Genomic DNA, 22,555 nt, shown 5'->3' on the forward strand with positions numbered 1-22,555 from the left:
TTGTAAGACAATTTGGTTTTCAACCAGTGCTCACAATGAAAATCTTTTCTGCCTACTGATCTCCCAACAAGTGCATAATCCTCTTAGATCGCACCTACCATGTGTCCTTGTCTGAGTTCGCAATGAGTTGCTACAAAAGCAGTCTGCATCGGAGATCAAGCTTCCCGAAGCATGATCTGGTTCGGGTCGCACAGGTTCCTCATAGTCTTGTGATCAAGCGCATTGGCACGCTACCTGGAATGAGAAGGTCATGGTCTGTACCTGTCTATGTGCTTAACGGTCGGAACACAATTCCTGACCTTGTAGGCAATGAGGATGAAGCTCCGCCGATGAACGCCTCCCCGCATCCGTATGAGCTGCCATACCTGACTGCTGCGCAACAGTGGGCACTTGATCATCAGTGTTGGATGCAGCAGCAAATTGATGTGGCCTGGGAACAGCAAGTGCCACAACAACAGCCTGCACAGAATGATGGCTGGGGGGTCTGGCCAGTTGCTCCACCTCCTTACAGAGGGTTCAGTTTCAGAACGCTATTTCAGTATACAGGGCCGTCTCTCATGGATGGAGTGGAGCAAGAAAGTAACATCTCTGATGATCCCCAGGATGAATGGTCTGTGTACTCTGACATCTCTGAGGCTGCGGATGCGTTGATCAATGGCACACCCACCTCTGGGCTGCGCTTTGTGCGCGCTACTGGTAACTCTCTTGCTGTTGAGGTTCAGGCTGAACTGGGTATCTCTTTTCTGCAGTTCCTTTGGAGGATTTCGTATGGAAGGTACACCCGCTGCATCACTGCTCCAGAGGAAGGCCTGTCGGGTGCTTCTCTCCCCCTGAATCCTCTCGCTGTTTTTATCAATGTGACTGCTGCTGTTGTGGAGGGTGTGCGCTATCTGAATACGCTGGTCCGCCCTTGGACTGACCCGTTGCCTCCTCTCCCGGTTGATATCATTATTCCCTCGGAGATTTGGGCTGCTTATGCCACAACTATCACTTTGGCTGTCCCTGCTGGGTTGATTGGTGGGGGAACCTCCCTGGTGCAGAGCCTGACAATCACAAGGATGGACCCTGACACTCAAGCTGGGGCAGGTGGTGCTGTTGACATCTCTGAAACCTCGACAATTGCCAATGCCAAGCCACTGAACAAGCACCTCCAGAGGATGATCCTTGCGGAGAAGATGCCAATAGATACAACTTGTTTGAGGCGCAGCACCAGGGCAACAAGATACAATGGTTTCAAGATAAATCTTCTCGGTGACGCCAAAAAGCCACAGTCCAAGGTCAAGCCCAGGGGAGCCCCAATGGTTGCCTGTTCATCCAAGGCGACAGATCCCTGCCCAAAGCCACATCTGCAGCCTGCCGCAGGTCTGTCGGACGTTCTGCCCCCGCCAACTCCGATTCAACAGCTGCAGCGTGTGGGCATAGAGCAATGTGGGATACCTGCAGAAGAACTCAGCGCTCAGAAGCTCCTGGCTGGAGATGGGGGTGACGACTCAGCTCTGAACTAAACTGCGATGACGGCTAATAAACACTGGAATGTTCTCTGCTGGAACATTCGTGGAATCAACTCTGAAAAAAAGCAGTTAGCGATTCGTAACGCGATCGAGATTAGTGGTTGTTCAGTAGTTTGCTTTCAAGAAACCAAGCGTGAATCTTTTGATGCGTCTTTTGTTAAACTATTCTGCCCTAAGAAGTTTGATATGTTTCAATTTGTGCCGTCGGTGGGTAATTCTGGGGGTCTGTTAACAGCGTGGATGAGTTCAGTGTTCACGGGTGTATCTGTCTTCTCGGAATCTTTTGCACTTGGCGTTAGACTTACCTCCACTCAGTCTAGTGATGTGTGGACGCTCGTTAACGTTTACGGCCCTTGTTCTGATCCCAATAGAGCACTGTTTACCGCATGGCTCTTTGATCTCCAAATCCCTATTGGGGAAGATTGGCTTGTCTTAGGTGACTTCAACTATATCAGAGCGCCCGATAATCGTAACCGTGGGGGCGGTGATGCTAACGATATGCTAATATTCAACGAATTCATACGAAAGCAGTCGCTGGTGGAACTACAAATCAAAGGACAATCGTTCACTTGGAGTAATATGCAAACTAACCCACTGCTCGAACAGTTAGATTGGCATTTTACCTCTGTTAACTGGGCTGTCAAATTTCCGAACACTGTGGTCATGCCTTTGGGGAAACCCACTTTGGATCATGTGTCGTGCTACGTCAGCATCCAATCCAAAATCCCAAAAACCAAATTATTCCGGTTCGAGGATTACTGGATCAAGCAGCCAGGCTTCTTTGATGTGGTTCAGCGATCGTGGAATAAAAAATGCTACGCCCCAAACACAGCTATGGTTTTGTGCAAAAAACTCAAAACACTTCGGTATGATCTAAAGCAGTGGAGCAAGAGAATCTCGAAGCTGTCTGTGCTGATAGAGAACTGTAACTATGTCCTCTTGGAGATTGATGGCCTTGAGGATCGGCGGCGTTTGTCTGTCCCTGAAGCAAACTTCAGAAAAATCCTCAAAGCTCATCTCTTGCATTTACTGGAATGCAAAAAAGCATATTGGAAGAAGCGGTGTACCGTCAGACAATTCAAGTTTGGAGATGGCAACACCAAATTCTTCCATAGAGTTGCGACCGAGCGCTTCCGCCGAAACAATATTGCCTCTCTGCGCCTGCCGGATGACACTGTTGTTCATGATCATGTGGTCAAAGAGGCTGTTCTTCTCCAAACTTACAAAGAAAGGCTGGGGTGCTCTAGCCCTACCAACATGAAGTTTGATCTGAATCGCATCATCAAGAAAGTGGATGGACTGCAGGTTTTATCTGAGCCCTTTACTAGGGAGGAGATTGATCAAGTGGTCAAGGAGATGCCGTCAGATCGAGCCCCTGGACCGGATGGTTTCAGTGGCAGCTTCATTAAGGCCTGCTGGCATATCATTAAGGAGGAGTTCTATAGACTTTGCTTTGATTTTCATGCAGGTACATTAGACCTGGAAAGTTTGAACTCTGGTTATATTACCCTCATCCCGAAGACGCAGTCGCCGGAGACAGCCGATGACTACCGCACTATAACACTTTTAAACTGTTGTCTAAAGCTGTTGACTAAGCTCCTGGCCAATCGGCTGCAAAAAGTGGTACTTAAGGTTATCCACAGTAACCAGTACGGATTCCTGAGGGGCAGGTCAATCCAAGATTGTGTGGCGTGGGCTTATGAATTCATACACCAGTGCCAAAATTCAAATCGCGAGATTGCCATCCTCAAGCTTGACTTTGCGAAAGCCTTCGATACGATTGAACATGCTCCAATGATACAGATTATGGAATGCATGGGTTTTGACGCCCGTTGGCTTGGGTGGATCCGCTGTTTATTCTCCACCGCCAAATCCTCCGTGCTGCTTAACGGGACCCCTGGTAGGCAGTTCTTCTGCAAGAGAGGCGTACGTCAAGGCGATCCGCTGTCCCCGCTCATCTTCGTCTTGGCGGCTGATCTTCTCCAAGCGGCCATCAATGAAGCTTATCGCAGCGGGCAGATTCGGTTGCCGTTGCCGACTGTTGAGGATGATTATCCCATGATCCAGTATGCGGATGACACTATTCTGGTGATGCCAGCAGATCAGGTGCAAGCGGGGGCGATCAAGTCCATTCTGCAAGATTATGCTTCCTCCATAGGGCTGCGCATCAACTTTCAGAAATCGACGCTGATGACTGTTAATACAGCGGATGATGTAACGGACCGGTTGGCAGAGGTTTTTGGCTGCAAAGTTGGTAAGATGCCGTTCACGTACCTTGGCATGCCGATGGGTACGGCCAGGCCGACGGTGGCTGACCTAATGCCGCTGGTTACATCAGTCGAACGCAGACTATCCACTGCCGCCTCGCTTCTGGACCTGGGGTCAAAACTAACGCTGGTCAACTCGGTGATCACATCCCTGGCGATCTACGCTATGTGCTCCATCAAGCTGCCCCCAAAGATCTTGGAACATCTCGATAAGCTTAGGCGCTATTGTCTCTGGGCGAAGAACACAGAAGATGGCCACAAAGCAATGTCCTTGGCGGCGTGGGGCCTGGTCTGTCGCCCCAAAGAGAAAGGGGGGCTGGGGATCATCGACCTTCAGACTCAGAATCAAGCCCTGCTGATTAAGCAGCTGCACAAATTTTACAACCGCCGTGACGTGCCGTGGGTTAACCTGGTTTGGTCTACGTACTATGAGGGGTTGGTGCCGCACGCAACTGAACCATGCGGATCGTTCTGGTGGCGTGACATCCTCCAACTTACTCCAGCTTACAGGGGGGTCACAACGGTGGAGGTGGGGGACGGGAGCACGGTTCTCTTTTGGAAAGACTTGTGGCATGATCGGATAATCTGCGATAGCCACCCCCGGCTGTTCTCCTTCGCAGCTCACGAAGATGTCTCGGTTCAAGCCTTGCTAACTGCGCCGACTCTCGGACAAAACTTCCAACTACCACTCTCCCCACAGGCCAGCGACGAGCTGCGAGACCTTCAAGGCGATCTTGCCTCAACGGAATTGAGCGAGACTGCAGACGTTTGGAGATGTGTTTGGGGATCGGGAGAGTTTGCCTCCAACAAATTCTATGAGCATTGCTTCCGTGAGGTGGTGGCTCACGATGCGTTCAGATGGATCTGGAAATCAAAATGCACTAATAAGTGGAGGGTTTTTGCATGGCTGCTCCTAGCGGACAGGTTAAACACCAGGAACATGCTAAAAAGGAGAGGTATGAAGCTGCGGGATGACATATATACTTGCCTCTTCTGTGACAATCCGCCTGAAGAGACGGTAGAACATCTCTTCTTCGATTGTGCCTTCAGTAAGATTTGCTGGAGAAAGCTGGGGATCGAATGGACACATGGTAGGAACAGACTCCAGCATGTGCATGAGGCAAGGGGGATGGTCAGGGCCCATGTTTATGGAAGTCTTTGTTATTGCGGCTTGGAGCATGTGGAAGGAGCGTAATAACAAGCACTTTCGAGGTGTGCTGCCTACGGTTGATGGTTGGCTCTTAAGATTCAAAAATGACTTTGGTATGATGAGACATAGAGTCAAGGGGGCCTTGGTGCCATTTGTGGACAGTTTTGTTGCTTCCATCTAGCTTGAGAAAAGTTTTCCCTTTTTCATCTTTCTGTACTCTACACACACTTCTCCCTCTGGTGGAATTCCCTGCCACCACCATGTAACCCCAGAGTGGATGTAGATTGTAAGTTGTGTTGGTTGAAGTAATATAAAGTCAGTGGGGGGCTGCCCTCACTGTCCTAATCTTTCAAAAAAAAAGCAGTCTGCATGCATCATTCTATTGTTCACACCCCAGCCTTACGAATCCAGCTTAGTAGTTCTATACTGCCATCCGGACCACAGTATTTCTGTCAAACTTTAAGGGTGGTTCACTGATTGCCCATTAGCCAATACAAGCTCTCAAATAAATATTTCAGCAACAGCATTGTGCAAATGTCTGGTACTTGGAAGTTTACTTGCTGGCTTGTACAAAACCATTAGGTTCCTACAGAAACTAGACGTTTATATATCTCAAAATAGATAAACTGGAATACCTTGGGTGGTGATGATTTACGCAAGTCGAAATTTATTTGCAACCGTGCTTATCCAAACCATATCTTTCTCACTGTATGCATACTTTGCATTGGAGGCCAACAGGACGACACCTTCAGCTTTTGATTCACCATTAGCTGGATCAGGGTTGCTCAAAATTGGTTGTGCCAACACAGAAAGAATTCCTTGTGGTAGAATATTCCCAAGCTGAGTGTCTGATGAAACCAGCACGGTTGGTCTATATAAGACACATATAATTGAAAAATATGAAACAAGGAGAAAAGCAGTGAGACAGATATTTTATAAGCATCTAAAATCACAAAGGAAAACAAAAACACAATTTTCACCAGTCAACTAGACATCCGGTAGTCCTATTCCTAAGCTAGCATAATACAAATAACCTCACATATACAAAAGCACTCAAACCAATTGTTATAAAAGTTGCCAAGAATTTCAGTGCAATTATTGATCGAAGGCAAGAGACAAGAGGGTATGGTGCTTCATCTGAACTATAATAACTCTACAAATACACATCTTTGATGCTTGATACAAGCAAAAGGTCGCCTAGAATGACCCCTGCAATCAATGAGGGCAAGAAAATAATATTGATTGGATAGCTAAACCAAAACCTTTACCACAAACTTAGAAGAAACATGCTCTTGTAGGCAGGAGAGAATGATGCACTTACCAGAAAAATTAGGAATGTACAAAGCACTGCTCAAATTGTCAAGTCCAGCTTGTTCCATCTGACTCTTGAACCAATCAATCATTGCATATTTGGAAATATCTGCAGGAGGATCCCAGTATCCTCGGATGCACAACACATTGTCAATTGCTATGAGCTGGCACAAAGCAAAAAACCAAGGTGAGACATCTAACCAGTAGCAGATCATGCTACACATTATCACACAATTGACAATTGCATAACAACCAAACATTGTTACCCATGCAATTGCTTCATAATGCATATCTTTAACTGCTAGATAGTACCTTACATTATCCACTATTCATACACAAATAAAAGATCCTGTAAAAAAATACACCAAGAAAAGAAGCAACCTCAACCAAAAAGTACATGACTTCCTAGAGTGCATGCAGTTAATCCTGTCTGGATTTAACTGCTAGTAAATAAAAACACAATTAGATTAGTAAGGTGAACATAATGTCAATATATTTCTCGTTGAGATTAATTTCATAGTATAAAATTTCATAATTCCATTGACATATCGTGCATACAAAGAGAAACGGTCAAAGATACATGTTGGATACCATGTCAGTGTCTAAGACCATCTATTTCTGAACGGACAGGGTACTAAACATACGCCAGAAAGAAGCAAACTCAACCAAACACTACATTGCAACAGTCCTAGTGATGTCTACAGTAACTCGATTTTTTTCCTCTGCAGTTACTATTTGCCGGCAAGCTAGGATAACATGGCTTAAGGTTGACAAAAAAAAATAAGGCATGAGACTATCAAAGCCACAAAGATAAAAATTCTAAATATTTAAGTTTGTCTACAACAGCTTGAATCTGAAGCATAAGTACCCGGAAAAAACCTGCCTGCTTAAGGCATCTCGGTCGGCTCCCACCGAGAATTCAATACTGGTTCAAGTCTATATGGCTGGGAAACACCTAAAAGAACATACCACTGATGTGGTGTTTGTGTTCTGCAGCAGAACATATGTCGCCCAGGCCATATCCTCTTTCTGCGCCGTTGACAGATCATCAGGAATCACAAACACCTGCCTGCTTCCTTCAGGCAACGGCACACGGCTGGAAGCACCAGCACCCTACAGCAATCAAATTCCCAAGTCATACTCACTTCCCGGCATTCACCGTGCGAACCCAATGTACCATTCGTGCCAACACATTGACGCATCTCACCTCTAGGAAGCGCCCGAGGTACGGCAGCGCCGCTGAGAACGCGGCCAGGCACAGCCCCAGAGCCTCCGACCTCTGCGATTTCGCGTAACCGGTTAGTCAGGCATGTGAGTTATGGCTGGGCATTATCAGGGTGAAGTTGCAGAGGTAACAGACGAGCTGCGCGGGGGTTGGGGACGGCGAGAGGAGGTGGTTGAGGAGGACGAGGGCGCCGAAGCCGAGGCCTATCCACCGCGGGAGGTACGACTCGTCCAGCCCGGGGATCCCTGCGATAGTGCAGCGCCGCGTGTGAGATAACGGAAAACGCGCCATTCGAGTGGTTCAGAGCGACCAGCTCGGCGGCGGATGGAGGCCGGGCGGCGGGGGAGGAGGGTACCGAGGGTGAAGCGGAGGACGGAGAGGTTGACCTGCTGCGGAGGGTCGGAGTTGGAGGCGCGCACGCGCACGCGGGCGGAGAGGGGACGGCGGCGGGGTGTGGTTGCGAGTTGCCGGACGAAGAAAGCTTGCGCGGTGGTGGGGGGAGGCTGTAGGTGGAGAAGAAGCGGTGGTGCACGGACAAGGAGAGCCATGGCGGATGGGTGGAGGCAGGTCGCAGCGGCTGCGCTATGCAAGTCCTGGGCTCTGCGCACCCTCAAGTTACAGGCTCCGAATGTCGCAAATTGTGGCCTACAGGTACAACAAGTCCAAAGGACCGAAGCCCCCCAATGCGGCAATGCCACGAGGCCTGCTGTTAGGGCGCTGGGTTTAGCCCAACTAATCAACTGTTAACAACTAGGGGCCTCCGCAAGGGTCACTTATTTAGTCTTAGAGTGTCTCAAAAAAACTTATTTAGTCTTAGAGTGCATTAAACAAAGAAAAATCTTTGAATTCAAGAACGACTACCGATTACTAAACTTTGATTTTGTCTTTTTGTTATAAAAATCTAATAATTCTTTATTAAATTTTAAAAAATAGTGTGTCCAGCCATCGTCACATGTCATATGTTGGACGCTCCTTCTGAATTTGATTTTGATTTTATTTTTATTTTTCCCTATGTATTTTGGGGTTTTAGATGAGGTTTTTTCATGTTTTTTGGATTTTTGCCTGGTTTTTCTAGGGTTTCGAGAAAAAAATAGTTTAAAATTATCATTTTTGTGAACCATAGCCATGTTTAAAAAAATAAATAAATGTGTGCTTCCACAAGAACAGACGTGTTTCTGGTGAAGCACAGATTTGCTTTCATGAAAATATAGACTGTGAATCCACGAGAAGCATATATGTGCTTCCACGAGAAGCATGGATGCGCTTCTACGAGAGAGAGAAAATATTTTTTTCGAGAGAAGCATAACATGTGCTTCCGTTGATTCCACGAGATGCACAAATGTCCTTCTATAAGAACCACAGACGTGCTTTCAAAAGAAGCACAACCTTGAACTCTACAAGAAATGTCTTTCCCATAGTCCTTCCAAAACAAAAGTAAAAACCGCAACCATACTACTGGGTTTAAGTTTTTTGGGGTATTAATTTTTTTCTTTTGTTGGATTTATAGTTCATTTTTTAATCTATTTTTCGATTCTTGATGTCTACTACGTGACTTTATCCTGGTAGACGTTATTGGGCCTTCAAGTGCAGAGTATTGTAGGACAGTAACAAATTTTCCTCAAGTGGATGACCTAAGGTTTATCAATCCGTGGGAGGCGTAGGATGAAGACGGTCTCTCTCAAACAACCCTGCAACCAAATAACAAAGAGTCTCTTGTGTCCCCAACACACCTAATACATTGGTATATTGTATAGGTGCACTAGTTTGACGAAGAGATGGTGATACAAGTCTAATATGGATGGTAGATATAGGTTTTTGTAATCTGGAAATATAAAAACAGCATGGTAGCAAGTAACAAAAGTGAGCGAAAACAGTATTGCAATGCTTGAAAACAAGGCCTAGGGTTCATATTTTCACTAGTGCAAGTTCTCTCAACAATAATAACATGATTAGATCATATAACAATCCCCCAACGTACAACAAAGAGTCACTCCAAAGTCACTAATAGCGAAGAATAAACAAAAAAATTATTGTAGGGTATGAAACCACCTCAAAGTTATTCTTTCTGATCGATCTATTGGGCTATTCCTATAAGTGTCACAAACAGCCCTAGAATTCATACTAAAATAACACCTTAAGTCACACATCAACCAAAACTCTAATGTCACCTAGATACTCCAATGACACCACAAGTATCCGCGGGTTTGATTATACGATATGCATCACACAATCTCAGATTCATCTATTCAAACCAACACAAAGAACTTCAAAGAGTGCCCCGAAGTTTCTATCGGAAAGTCAAAACGAAAACGTGTGCCAACCCCTATGCATAAGTTCACAAGGTTATAGAACCCGCAAGTTGATCACCAAAACATACATCAAGTAGATCACGTGAATATCCCATTGTCACCACAGATAAGCACATGCAAGACATACATCAAGTGTTCTCAAATCCTTAAAGACTCAATCCGATAAGATAACTTCAAAGGGAAAACTCAATCCATTACAAGAAGGTAGAGGGGGAGAAGCATCATAAGATCCAACTATAATAGCAAAGCTCGCGGTACATCAAGATCGTGCCAAATCAAGAACACGAGAGAGAGAGAGATTAAACACATAGCTACTGGTACATACCCTCAGCCCCGAGGGTGAACTACTCTCTCCTCATCATGGAGAGCGTCGGGATGATGAAGATGGCCACCGGTGATGGTTTCCCCCTCCGGCAGGGTGCCGGAATAGGGTCCCGATTGGTTTTTGGTGGCTACAGAGGCTTGCGGTGGCGGAACTCCTGATCTAGGTTTATTTCTGGGGGTTTCTGTATTTATAGGAATTTTTAGCGTCGAGAACAAGTCAGGGGGTTCCATGAGTCAACGACAAGGACCGAGGATGCACCCCAGGGGGTAGGGCGCGCCCTCAAACCTTATGGTTGGCTCAGGACTCTTCTGGCCCAACTCTTTTGCTTCGGGGACTTCTTCTGGTCCATAAAAAATCACCGTAAATTTTCAGCTCGTTTGGACTCCGCTTGATATTGCTTTTCTGCGAAACTCAAAAACAAGGAAAAAAACAGAAACTGGCACTGGGCTCTAGGTTAATAGGTTAGTCCCATAAATCATATAAAATAACATATAAATGCATATAAAACATCCAAGATAGATAATATAATAGCATGGAACAATAAAAAATTATAGATACGTTGGAGACGTATCAAGCATCCCCAAGCTCTGCTCTTCCTCGAGTAGGTAAATGATAAAAAGAATTTTTGATATGGAATGCTAGCAAGTGCACAAGTTTGATCAATGATAATTTCAAGCACTTTTTCTAGCATCATTATATATCATAACAGTAGCTCATATGATAAAGCTTCTCATGGTCAAGTAACAAGCTATTCACATGTTAAAGCATAGATCATAATCTTTATCAAAAACTAACAAACTATGTTCTCAGTCATCAAACAATTGCAATTCATCTTATTTCTAGGAAGAGTCTATGTAAGAGCTTTGATTTAGCAAATCCCACATACTCAACTATCATATAGTCTTCCATGATTGCTACCACTCAAAGCATATTTTTAGAACAAATAGCATCCATCAAACACAGAGAAAGATAGGGGCTTAATGTTTCGCCTCCCAACTTATTTATCATATAGATAATTGTCAGCAATAATAAATTCATGATCAAATATATTTGAATGGCCATATATGCTTAGATCTTTCCCCACCACATGATGCTTGCCAGCTAAAGAGTAGGTTGGAATGAGAAGGAATACTACTGACTCTTGCATAAAAGCCCTGTTCAAGAATTCATCCGATTAACCAGTTAACTTGCCGATTAATCCCTACTCATAGGGTCCCCGAGTAGCCGATTACCCGATAAGTCGTCCGATTAATTGATTAAATGAGCGATTAACTTGCCGATTAGCCTATTAATCCCCTACTCACCAGCCGACCGAGCAGCTACCAGTTAACGATTTCCTCAACGATGCATAAAAGTAAAAGATAGTCCCTTCACAGAGGGAAGCAGGGATTTGCAGAGGTGCCAGAGCTCGAAGCTTTTAAAACAGAGATGAAAATAATTTTGAGAGGTATGATTTCATTGTCAACATAACAACCAAGAGTTACCAATATCTTCCATATTGGATACATTATAGGCGGTTCCCAAACAGAAAGGTAAAGATTTTACTCCCCTCCACCAACAATCACATTCCACGGCTGGTCTGAAACAACGGGTACCGTCCAACTATCAACAATCCTGGGGGAGTTTTGTTTAATTTATTTGTGATTTTGATTTGAGCATGGAACTGGGCATCTCAGTTACCAACCATTTTCTCATGAATGGTGAGTGGAGTCCACTCATTGTGAGAATAACCCACCTAGCATGCTGACAGCCCCTAGTCGCTACATGAGCGATTTGGGCATACAGAACATATTACTATTTAAGGGTTTAGAGTTTGGCACATGCAAATTTACTTGGAACGGTAGGTAAATACCGCATATAGGTAGATATGGAGGACACTCATGGAAGAAACTTGGTTCAAGGATTTTGGATGCACAAGTAGTGTTCCCGCTTAGTACAGAAAATTTGGCCAGCAAAAGATTCTAAATAGCAAGCACCACATGTTGGAGGATCCATAACAATATAACTTCTATACAAATATACCCAAGCATAACTCATTATGTTGTCTTCCTTGTCCAACTTCAACTAATTTGCTCAAGTTTGAAAATAATTAATGGGGCTCACAATCATAAAAGATGTCCAAGATGCCAGGGAACGTAGTAATTTCAAAATTTTCCTATGCACACACAAGATCATGGTGATGCATAGCAACGAGAGGGAAGAGTGTTGTCTACGTACCCTCGTAAACCGTAAGCGGAAGCGTTATGACAACGCGGTTGATGTAGTTGTACGTCTTCACGATCGACCGATCCTAGCACCGAAGGTACAGCACCTCCGTGATCTGCACACGTTCGGCTCGGTGACGTCCCATGAACTCACGATCCAGTAGAGTGTCGGGGAAGAGCTTCGTCAGCACGACGGCGTGATGACGGTGATGATGATACTACCGGAACAGGGCTTCGCCTAAGCACCGCTACGATATGACCGAGGTGGATTATGGTGGAGGGGGGCACCACACACGGCTAAGAGATCAATGATCAACTTGTCTATGGGGTGCCCCCTCCCCCGTATATAAAGGAATGGAGGAGGGGGAGGGGCGGCCTCCTTGGCGCGCCGCAAGGAGAATCCTACTCCCACCAGGAGTATTATTCCCCCCCTCCCTAGTTGGATTAGGAGAGAAGGAAGGGGAAGGAAGGAGGAAGGAAAGGGCCCCCCCTCCCAATTCGGATTGGGCTTGGGGGGCCTCCTTTGCTCCCTTCTCCTCTCTCTCACTATGGCCCAATAAGGCCCATATACCTCCTGGGGGGTTCTGGTAACCTCCCGGTACATCGGTAAGTGCCCGATCTCACCCGGAACCATTCCGATGTTCAAATATAGTCGGCCAATATATCGATCTTTATGTCTCGACCATTTCGAGACTCCTCGCCATGTCCGTGATCATATCTGGGACTCTGAACTACCTTCGGTACATCAAAACACATAAACTCATAATACGATCGTCACCGAACATTAAGCGTGCGGACCCTACGGATTCGAGAACTATGTAGACATGACCGAGACACGTCTCCGGTCAATAACCAATAGCGGAACCTGGATGCTCATATTGGTTCCCACATATTCTACGAAGATCTTTATCGGTCAAACCACATAATGATATACGTTGTTCCCTTTGTCATCGGTATGTTACTTGCCCAAGATTTGATCGTCGATATCTCAATACCTAGTTCAATCTCGTTACCGGCAAGTCTCTTTACTTGTTCTGTAATGCTACATCCCATAACTAACTCATTAGCTACATTGCTTGCAAGGCTTATAGTGATGTACATTACCGAGAGGGCCCAGAGATACCTCTCCGACAATCGGAGTAACAAATCATAATCTCGATCTATGCCAACTCAACAAACACCATCGGAGACACCTGTAGAACACCTTTATAATCACCCAGTTACGTTGTGACGTTTGGTAGCACACAAAGTGTTCCTCCGGTATTCGGGAGTTGCATGATCTCATAGTCATAGGAACATGTATAAGTTATGGAGAAAGCAATAGCAACAAACTAAACGATCATCGTGCTAAGCTAACGGATGGGTCAAGTCAATCACACCATTCTCTAATGATGTGATCCCGTTAATTAAATGACAACTCATGTCTATGGTTAGGAAACATAACCATCATTGATTCAACGAGCTAGTCAAGTAGAGGCAAACTAGTGACACTCTGTTTGTCTATGTATTCACACATGTACTAAGTTTCCAGTTAATACAATTCTAGCATGAATAATAAAAATTTATCATGATATAAGGAAATATAAATAACAACTTTATTATTGCCTCTAGGGCATATTTCCTTCAGTCTCTCACTTGTAGTAGAGTCAATAATCTAGATTACATTGTAATGATTCTAACACCCATGGAGTCTTGGTGTAGATCATGTTTTGCTCGTGAGAGAGGCTTAGTCAACGGGTCTGCAACATTCAGATCCGTATGTATCTTGCAAATCTCTATATCTCCCACCTTGACTTGATCGCGGATGGAATTGAAGCGTCTCTTGATGTGCTTGGTTCTCTTGTGAAATCTGGATTCCTTTGCCAAGGCAATTGCACCAGTATTGTCACAAAAGATTTTCATTGGACCTGATGCACTAGGTATGACACCTCGATCGGATATGAACTCCTTCATCCAGACTCCTTCATTTGCTACTTCCGAAGCAGCTATGTATTCCGCTTCACACATAGATCCTGCCACGACGCTCTGCTTGGAACTGCACCAACTGACAGCTCCACCATTTAATAAAAACATGTATCCGGTTTGTGACTTAGAGTCATCTAGATCAGTGTCAAAGCTTGCATCAACGTAACCATTTACGACGAGCTCTTTGTCACCTCCATATACGAGAAACATATCCTTAGTCCTTTTCAGGTATTTCTGGATATTCTTGACCAATGTCCAGTGATCCACTCCTGGATTACTTTTGTACCTCCCTGCTAAACTGATAGCAAGGTACACATCAGGTTTGGTACACAACATTGCATACATGATAGAGCCTATGGCTGAAGCATAGGGAACACCTTTCGTTTTCTCTCTATCTTCTGCAGTGGTCGGGCATTGAGTCTAACTCAACTTCACACCTTGTAATACAGGAAAGAACCCTTTCTTTGCCTGATCCATTTTGAACTTCTTCAAAACTTTATCAAGGTATGTGCTTTGTGAAAGTCCAATTAAGCGTCTTGATCTATCTCTATAGATCTTGATGCCCAATATATAAACAGCTTCACCGAGGTCTTTCATTGAAAAATTCTTATTCAAGTATCCTTTTATGCTATTCAGAAATTCAGTATCATTTCCGATCAACAATATGTCATCTACATATAATATCAGAAATGCTACGGAGCTTCCACTCACTTTCGTGTAAATATAGGCTTCTCCAAAAGTCTGTATAAAACCATATGCTTTGATCACACTATCAAAGCGTATATTCCAACTCCGAGAGGCTTGCACCAGTCCATAAATGGATCGCTGGAGCTTGCACACTTTGTTAGCACCTTTTGGATCGACAAACTTCTGGTTGCATCATATACAACTCTTCTTTAAGATATCCATTAAGGAATGTAGTTTTGACATCCATTTGCCAAATTTCATAATCATAAAATGCGGTAATTGCTAACATGATTTGGACGGACTTAAGCGTCGCTACGGGTGAGAAGGTCTCATCGTAGTCAACTCCTTGAACTTGTCAAAAACCTTTTGCAACAAGTCGAGCTTTGTAGACAGTAACATTACCGTCAGTGTCAGTCTTCTTCTTGAAAATCCATTTATTCTCTATGGCCTGCCGATCATCGGGAAAGTCAACCAAAGTCCATACTTTGTTCTCATACATGGATCCCATCTCAGATTTCATGGACTCAAGCCATTTTGCGGAATCTAGGCTCATCATCACTTCCTGATAGTTCGTAGGTTCGTCATGGTCAAGTAACATGACTTCCAGAACAGGATTACCGTACCACTCTGGTGCGGATCTTACTCTGGTTGACCTACGAGGTTCGGTAGTAACTTGATCAGAAGTTTCATGATCATCATCATTAGCTTCCTCACCTACTAGTGTAGGAATCACTGGAACTGATTTCAGTGATGAACTACTTTCCAATAAGGGAACAGGTACAATTACCTCATCAAGTTCTACTTTCCTCCCACTCACTTCTTTCGAGAGAAACTCCTTCTCTAGAAAGGATCCATTCTTACCAACGAATGTCTTGCCTTCGGATCTGTGATATAAGGTGTACCCAACAGTCTCCTTTGGGTATCCTATGAAGACACATTTCTCCGATTTGGGTTCGAGCTTATCAGGTTGAAGCTTCTTCACATAAGCATTGCAGCCCCAAACTTTAAGAAACGACAACTTGGGTTTCTTGCTAGACAACAGTTCATAAGGTGTCGTCTCAATGGATTTAGATGGTGCCCTATTTAACGTGAATGCATCCATCTCTAAAGCATAACCCCAAAACGATAGCGGTAAATCAGTGAGAGACATCATAGATTGCACCATATCTAATAAAGTGCGGTTACGATGTTCGGACACACCATTATGTTGTGGTGTTCCAGGTGGCGTGAGTTGCGAAACTATTTCGCATTGTTTCAAATGAAGTCCAAACTCATAACTCAAATATTCACCTCCATGATCAGATCGTAGAAACTTGATTTTCTTGTTACGATGATTTTCCACTTCACTCTGAAATTCTTTGAACTTTTCAAATGTCTCAGACTTAAGTTTCATTAAGTAGATATACCCATATCTGCTCAAATCATCTGTGAAGGTGAGAAAATAACAATATCCGTCACGAGCTTCAATGTTCATTGGACCACATACATCAATATGTATGATTTCCAATAACTCTGTTGCTCGCTCCATTGTTCCGGAGAACAGAGTTTTAGTCATCTTGCCCATGAGGCATGGTTCGCAAGTACCAAGTGATTCATAATAAAGTGATTCCAAAAGTCCATCAGAATGGAGTTTCTTCATGCGCTTTACACCAATATGACCTAAACGGCAGTGCCACGAATAAGTTGCACTATCATTATCAACTCTGCATCTTTTGGCTTCAATACTATGAACATGTGTATCACTACTATCAAGATTTAGTAAAAACAGACCACTCATCAAGGGTGCATGACCATAAAAGATATTACTCATATAAATAGAACAACCATTATTCTCTGATTTAAATGAATAACCGTCTCGCATCAAACAAGATCTAGATATAATGTTCATGCTCAACGCTGGCACCAAATAACAATTCTTTAGGTCTAAAACTAATCCCGAAGGTAGATGTAGAGGTAGTGTGCCGACGGCGAACACATCGACTTTGGAACCATTTCCCACGCGCATCGTCACCTCGTCCTTAGCCAATCTTCACTTAATCCGTAGCCCCTCTTTCAAGTTGCAAATGTTAGCAACTGAACCAGTATCAAATACCTAGGCACTACTGCGAGCATTAGTAAGGTACACATCAATAACATGTATATCAAATATACCTTTCACTTTTCCATCCTTCTTCTCCACCAAATACTTGGGGCAGTTCCGCTTCCAGTGACCAGTTCCTTTGCAGTAGAAGCACTCAGTCTCAGGCTTAGGTCCAGACTTGGGTTTCTTCACTTGAGCAGCAACTGGCTTGCTGTTCTTCTTGAAGTTCCCCTTCTTCCCTTTACCTTTTTTCTTGAAACTGGTGGTCTTGTTGACCATCAACACTTGATGCTCCTTCTTGATTTCTACCTCCGTAGCCTTTAGCATTGCGAAGAGCTCAAGAATCGTCTTATCCATCCCTTGCATATTATAGTTCATCACGAAGCTCTTGTAGCTTGGTGGCAGTGATTGAAGAACTCTGTCAATGACACTGTCACCGGGAAGATTAAATCCCAGTTGAGTAAAGTGGTTGTGGTACCCAGACATTCTGAGTATATGTTCACTGACAGAACTATTCTCCTCCATCTTGCATCTGTAGAACTTATTGGAGACTTCATATCTCTTAATCTGGGCATTTGCTTGAAATATTAACTTCAACTCCTGGAATATCTCATATTCTCCATGACGTTCAAAACATCATTGCAGTCTTGGTTCTAAGCCGTAAAGCATGGCACACTGAACTATCGAGTAGTCACCAGCTTTGCTCTGCCAGGTGTTCACAACATCTGGCGTTGCTCCTGCATCGAGTTTGTCACCCAGCGGTGCTTCTAGGACGTAATTCTTCTATGCAGCAATGAGGATAATGCTCAGGTTACGGACCCAGTCCGTGTAGTTGCTACCATCATCTTTCAACTTAGCTTTCTCTAGGAACGCATTAAAATTCAAAGGAACAATAACACAAGCCATCTATCTACAAGATAGACATGCAAAATACTATCAGGTACTAAGTTCATGATAAATTAAAGTTCAATTAATCAAATTACTTAAGAACTCCCACTTAGATAGACATCCCTCTAATCATCTAAGTGATCACGTGATCCACATCAACTAAACCATGTCCGATCATCATGTGAGATGGAGTAGTTTTCAATGGTGAACATCACTATGTTGATCATATCTACTCTATGATTCACGCTCGACCTTCCGGTCTCAGTGTTCCGAGGCCATATCCGCATATGCTAGGCTCATCAAGTTTAACCCGAGTATTCCGCGTGTGCAAAACTGGCTTGCACCCATTGTATGCGAACGTAGAGCTTATCACACCTGATCATCACGTGGTGTCTCGGCACAACGAACTGTAGCAACGGTGCATACTCAGAGAGAACACTTATACCTTGAAATTTGCTGAGAGATCATCTTATAATGCTGCCGTCGAACTAAGCAAAATAAGATGCATAAAGGATAAACATCACATGCAATCAATATAAGTGATATGATATGGCCATCATCATATTGTGCCTTTGATCTCCATCTCCGAAGCACCGTCATGATCACCATCATCACTGGCTTGACACATTGATCTCCATCGAAGCATCGTTGTCGTCTCACCAACTATTGCTTCTACGACTATCGCTACCACTTAGTGATAAAGTAAAGCAATTACATGGCGATTGCATTTCATACAATAAAGCGACAACCATATGGCTCCTGCCAGTTGCCGATAACTGTGTTACAAAACATGATCATCTCATACAATAAAATTTAGCATCATGTCTTGACCATATCACATCACAACATGCCCTGCAAAAACAAGTTAGACGTCCTCTACTTTGTTGTTGCAAGTTTTACGTGGCTGCTACAGGCTGAGCAAGAACCGTTCTTACCTACGCATCAAAAACCACAACGCAGTATAATGATTGCTTTTGATCTTCAGAAAGAACCCTTTTCATTGAATTCGATTCAACTAAAGCTAGAGAAACAGACACCCACTAGCCACCTGTGTGCGAAGCACGTCGGTAGAACCAGTCTCGCGTAAGCATACGCATAATGTCGGTCTGGGCCGCTTCATCCAACAATGTCGTTGAATCAAGAATCAACTAGTGACGACAAGCAATATGTATATACCCACGCCCACAACTCCTTTGTGTTCTACTCATGCATATAACATCTACGCATAAACCTGGCTCGGATGCCACTGTTGGCGAACGTAGTAATTTCAAATTTTTCCTACGCACACGCAAGATCATGGTGATGCATAGCAACAAGAGGGAAGAGTGTTTTCTACGTACCCTCGTAGACCGTAAGCGGAAGCATTATGACAACGCGGTTGATGCAGTCGTACGTCTTCACGATCGACCAATCCTAGCACCGAAGGTACGACACCTCCGCGATCTGCACACGTTCGGCTCGGCGATGTCCCACGAACTCACGATCCAGTAGAGTGTCAGGGAAGAGCTTCATCAGCATGACGGCGTGATGACAGTGATGATGATGCTACCGGAACAGGGCTTCGCCTAAGCACCGCTACGATATAACCGAGGTGGGTTATGGTGGAGGGGGGCACCGCACACGGCTAAGAGATCAATGATCAACTTGTGTGTCTATGGGGTGCTCCCCTCTCCCGTATATAAAGGAGTGGAGGAGGGGGAGGGGGCCGGCCTCCTAGGCGCGCCCCAAGGGGAGTCTTACTCCCACCTGGAGTAGGATTCCCCCTTCCCTAGTTGGATTAGGAGAGAAGGAAGGGGAAGGAAGGAGGAAGGAAAGGGGGGCGGCCCCCCTCCCAATTCGGATTGGGCTTGGGGGGGCGCCCCCTCCTTTGCTCCCTTCTCCTCTCTCCCACTATGGCCCAATAAGGCCCATATACCTCCCGGGGGGTTCCGGTAACCTCTCGGTACATCGGTAAATGCCCGATCTCACCCGGAACCATTCCGATGTCCAAATATAGTCGTCCAATACATCGATCTTTATGTCTCGACCATTTCGAGACTCCTCGTCATGTCCGTGATCATATCCGGGACTCCTAACTACCTTCGGTACATCAATACACATAAACTCATAATATGATCGTCACCGAACGTTAAGCGTGCGGACCCTACAGGTTCGAGAACTATGTAGACATGACCGAGACACATCTCCGGTCAATAACCAATAGCGGAACCTAGATGATCATATTGGTTCTTACATATTCTATGAAGATCTTTATCGGTCAAACTGCATAACGATATACGTTGTTCCCTTTGTCATCGGTATGTTACTTGCCCGAGATTTGATCGTCTGTATCTCAATACCTAGTTCAATCTCGTTACTGGAAAGTCTCTTTACTCGTTCCGTAATGCTACATCCCGTAACTAACTCATTAGCTACATTGCTTGCTAGGCTTATAGTGATGTACATTACCGAGAGGGCCCAGAGATACCTCTCCGACAATCAGAGTGACAAATCCTAATCTCGATCTATGCCAACTCAACAAACACCATCGGAGACACCTGTAGATCACCTTTATAATCACCCAGTTACATTGTGACGTTTGATAGCACACAAAGTGTTCCTCTGGTATTCGGGAGTTGCATGATCTCATAGTCATAGGAACATGTATAAGTTATGGAGAAAGCAATAGCAATAAACTAAATGATCATCGTGCTAAGCTAACGAATGGGTCAAGTAAATCACATCATTCTCTAATGATGTGATCCCATTAATCAAATGACAACTCATGTGTATGGTTAGGAAACATAACCATCATTGATTCAACGAGCTAGTCAAGTAGAGGCAAACTAGTGACACTCTGTTTGTCTATGTATTCACACATGTACTAAGTTTCCGGTTAATACAATTCTAGCATGAATAATAAACATTTATCATGATATAAGGAAATATAAATAACAACTTTATTATTGCCTCTAGGGCATATTTTCTTCACAAGATAGTATATTTATATGTGAAATCTCTCTTCCTTCAATATTCTTTCATGAATTGTTCAAGTGACCAATACCATGTTTGCTAACTTTCAATAAATTTACCACCTCTACTTCTGATATGTCAAGTCATTAATTCCCATGGTATAAGCATATGAAACATAAATAAATTCAAATTTATGATATTCAATTCATCCAACCATTTACTCATAGGATACAAGTGAAGCATGAGAGTAAATGACAAACTACTCCAAAAAGATATAAGTGAAGATCAATGAGTAGTTGAATAATTATGTAGCTATGTGAAGACTCTCTATCATTTAAAAATTTCAGATCTTAATATTTTATTCTAATAACAAGAAAAAGAAAATAAAAGAAAATGATGCTCCAAGCAAAACTCATATCTTGTGGTGAATAAAAATATAGCCTCAAGTAAAGTTACCGATGAACAAAGACGAAAGAGGGGATGCCATCTGGGGCATCCCCAAGCTTAGGATCTTGGTTGTCCTTGAATATTACCTTGGGGTGCCTTGGGAATCCCCAAGCTTAGGCTCTTTCCACTCCTTATTCCATAGTCCATCAAAACTTCACCCAAAACTTGAAAACTTCACAACACAAAACTCAACAAAAAATCGCATAAGCTCCGTTAGTATAAGAAAATACATCACCACTTTTGGTTCTGTTGTCAACTCATTATTTATTTATATTGGTGTAATATCTACTGCATTCGAACTTCTCCATGGTTCATACCCTCTGATACTACTCATGGATTCATCAAAATAAGCAAACAACACAATAAAAACAGAACAGTCTGTAGTAATCTGTAACTATCGAATACTTCTGTAACTCCAAAAATTCTAAAAAATTAGGACAACCTAGGAAATTTGTATGTTAATCTTCTGCAAAAAGAATCAGTATTTTATCATGCTTCTTATAAACATGAAAATTATTTTCCTGGGCACAAATTTTTTTGTTTTTCAGCAAGATCAAATCAACTATCACCGTAAGCTTCCCAAAGGTCTTACTTGGCACTTTATTGAAACAAAAGCTATAAAACATGATTAGTACAGTAGCATAATCATGTGAACACACAAAAACAGTAGGTATAAATGTTGGGTTGTCTCCCAACAAGCGCTTTTCTTTAATGCCTTTATAGCTAGGCATGATGATTTCAATGATGCTAACATAAAAGATAAAAATTGAAACATAACGGGAGCATCAAGAAGCATATGACTAACACATTTAAGTCTAACCCACTTCCTATGCATAGGGATTTTGTGAGCAAACAAATTATGAGAACAAGAATCTATTAGCATAGGAAGGTAAAACAAGCAAAACTTCAAAACTTTCAACACATAGAGAGAGAACTTGATATTATTGCAATATGTAAAAGCACATGTTCCTCTCTCATAATAATTTTTAGTAGCATCATGAATGAATTCAACAATATAACCATCACATAAAGCATTCTTTTCATGATTCATAAACATAGAATTTTATTACTCTCCACATGAGCAGAACTCTTCTCATTCGGAATAGTGGGAGTATCATAAGAAACTCGAATACTATATATTGTTTCCACATTAAAAGAATAATGTTCAGAAAAAGGGTAATCATAATTATGACAAGCTTTATAAATATAATCATCACTAATTTTTATAACATAA

At 43.4% G+C, this 22,555-nt stretch overlaps 1 protein-coding gene across 3 annotated transcripts in view; it reads right to left on the bottom strand.

Moving 5' to 3' along the window:
• LOC125510298 (protein COFACTOR ASSEMBLY OF COMPLEX C SUBUNIT B CCB2, chloroplastic) overlaps positions 1-8,102 on the bottom strand; it is a 12,496-nt gene extending 4,394 nt beyond the window's left edge. Inside the window, exons 1-6 of one of the 3 annotated variants that reach the window (XR_007284546.1) lie at positions 7,820-8,102; positions 7,600-7,709; positions 7,447-7,518; positions 7,209-7,352; positions 6,250-6,403; positions 5,564-5,799 (exon numbers count right to left, since the gene is read on the bottom strand). Coding sequence is in view for 2 of the 3 variants with exons in the window: in XM_048675449.1 (XP_048531406.1) it covers positions 5,580-5,776; positions 6,250-6,403; positions 7,209-7,352; positions 7,447-7,518; positions 7,600-7,709; positions 7,820-8,012 (870 nt within the window). In the remaining variant the exon portion in view is untranslated. Of the gene's footprint in view, positions 1-5,563; positions 5,800-5,879; positions 6,138-6,249; positions 6,404-7,208; positions 7,353-7,446; positions 7,519-7,599; positions 7,710-7,819 lie in introns of those variants that run through there. The other 2 variants (XM_048675449.1, XM_048675460.1) reach the window with 2 other exon arrangements.
• Between the last annotated feature and the right edge of the window lie 14,453 nt (positions 8,103-22,555).

Source organism: Triticum urartu, chromosome 1 (genome assembly GCF_003073215.2).
Source record: "Triticum urartu cultivar G1812 chromosome 1, Tu2.1, whole genome shotgun sequence".
NCBI lineage: Eukaryota > Viridiplantae > Streptophyta > Magnoliopsida > Poales > Poaceae > Triticum > Triticum urartu.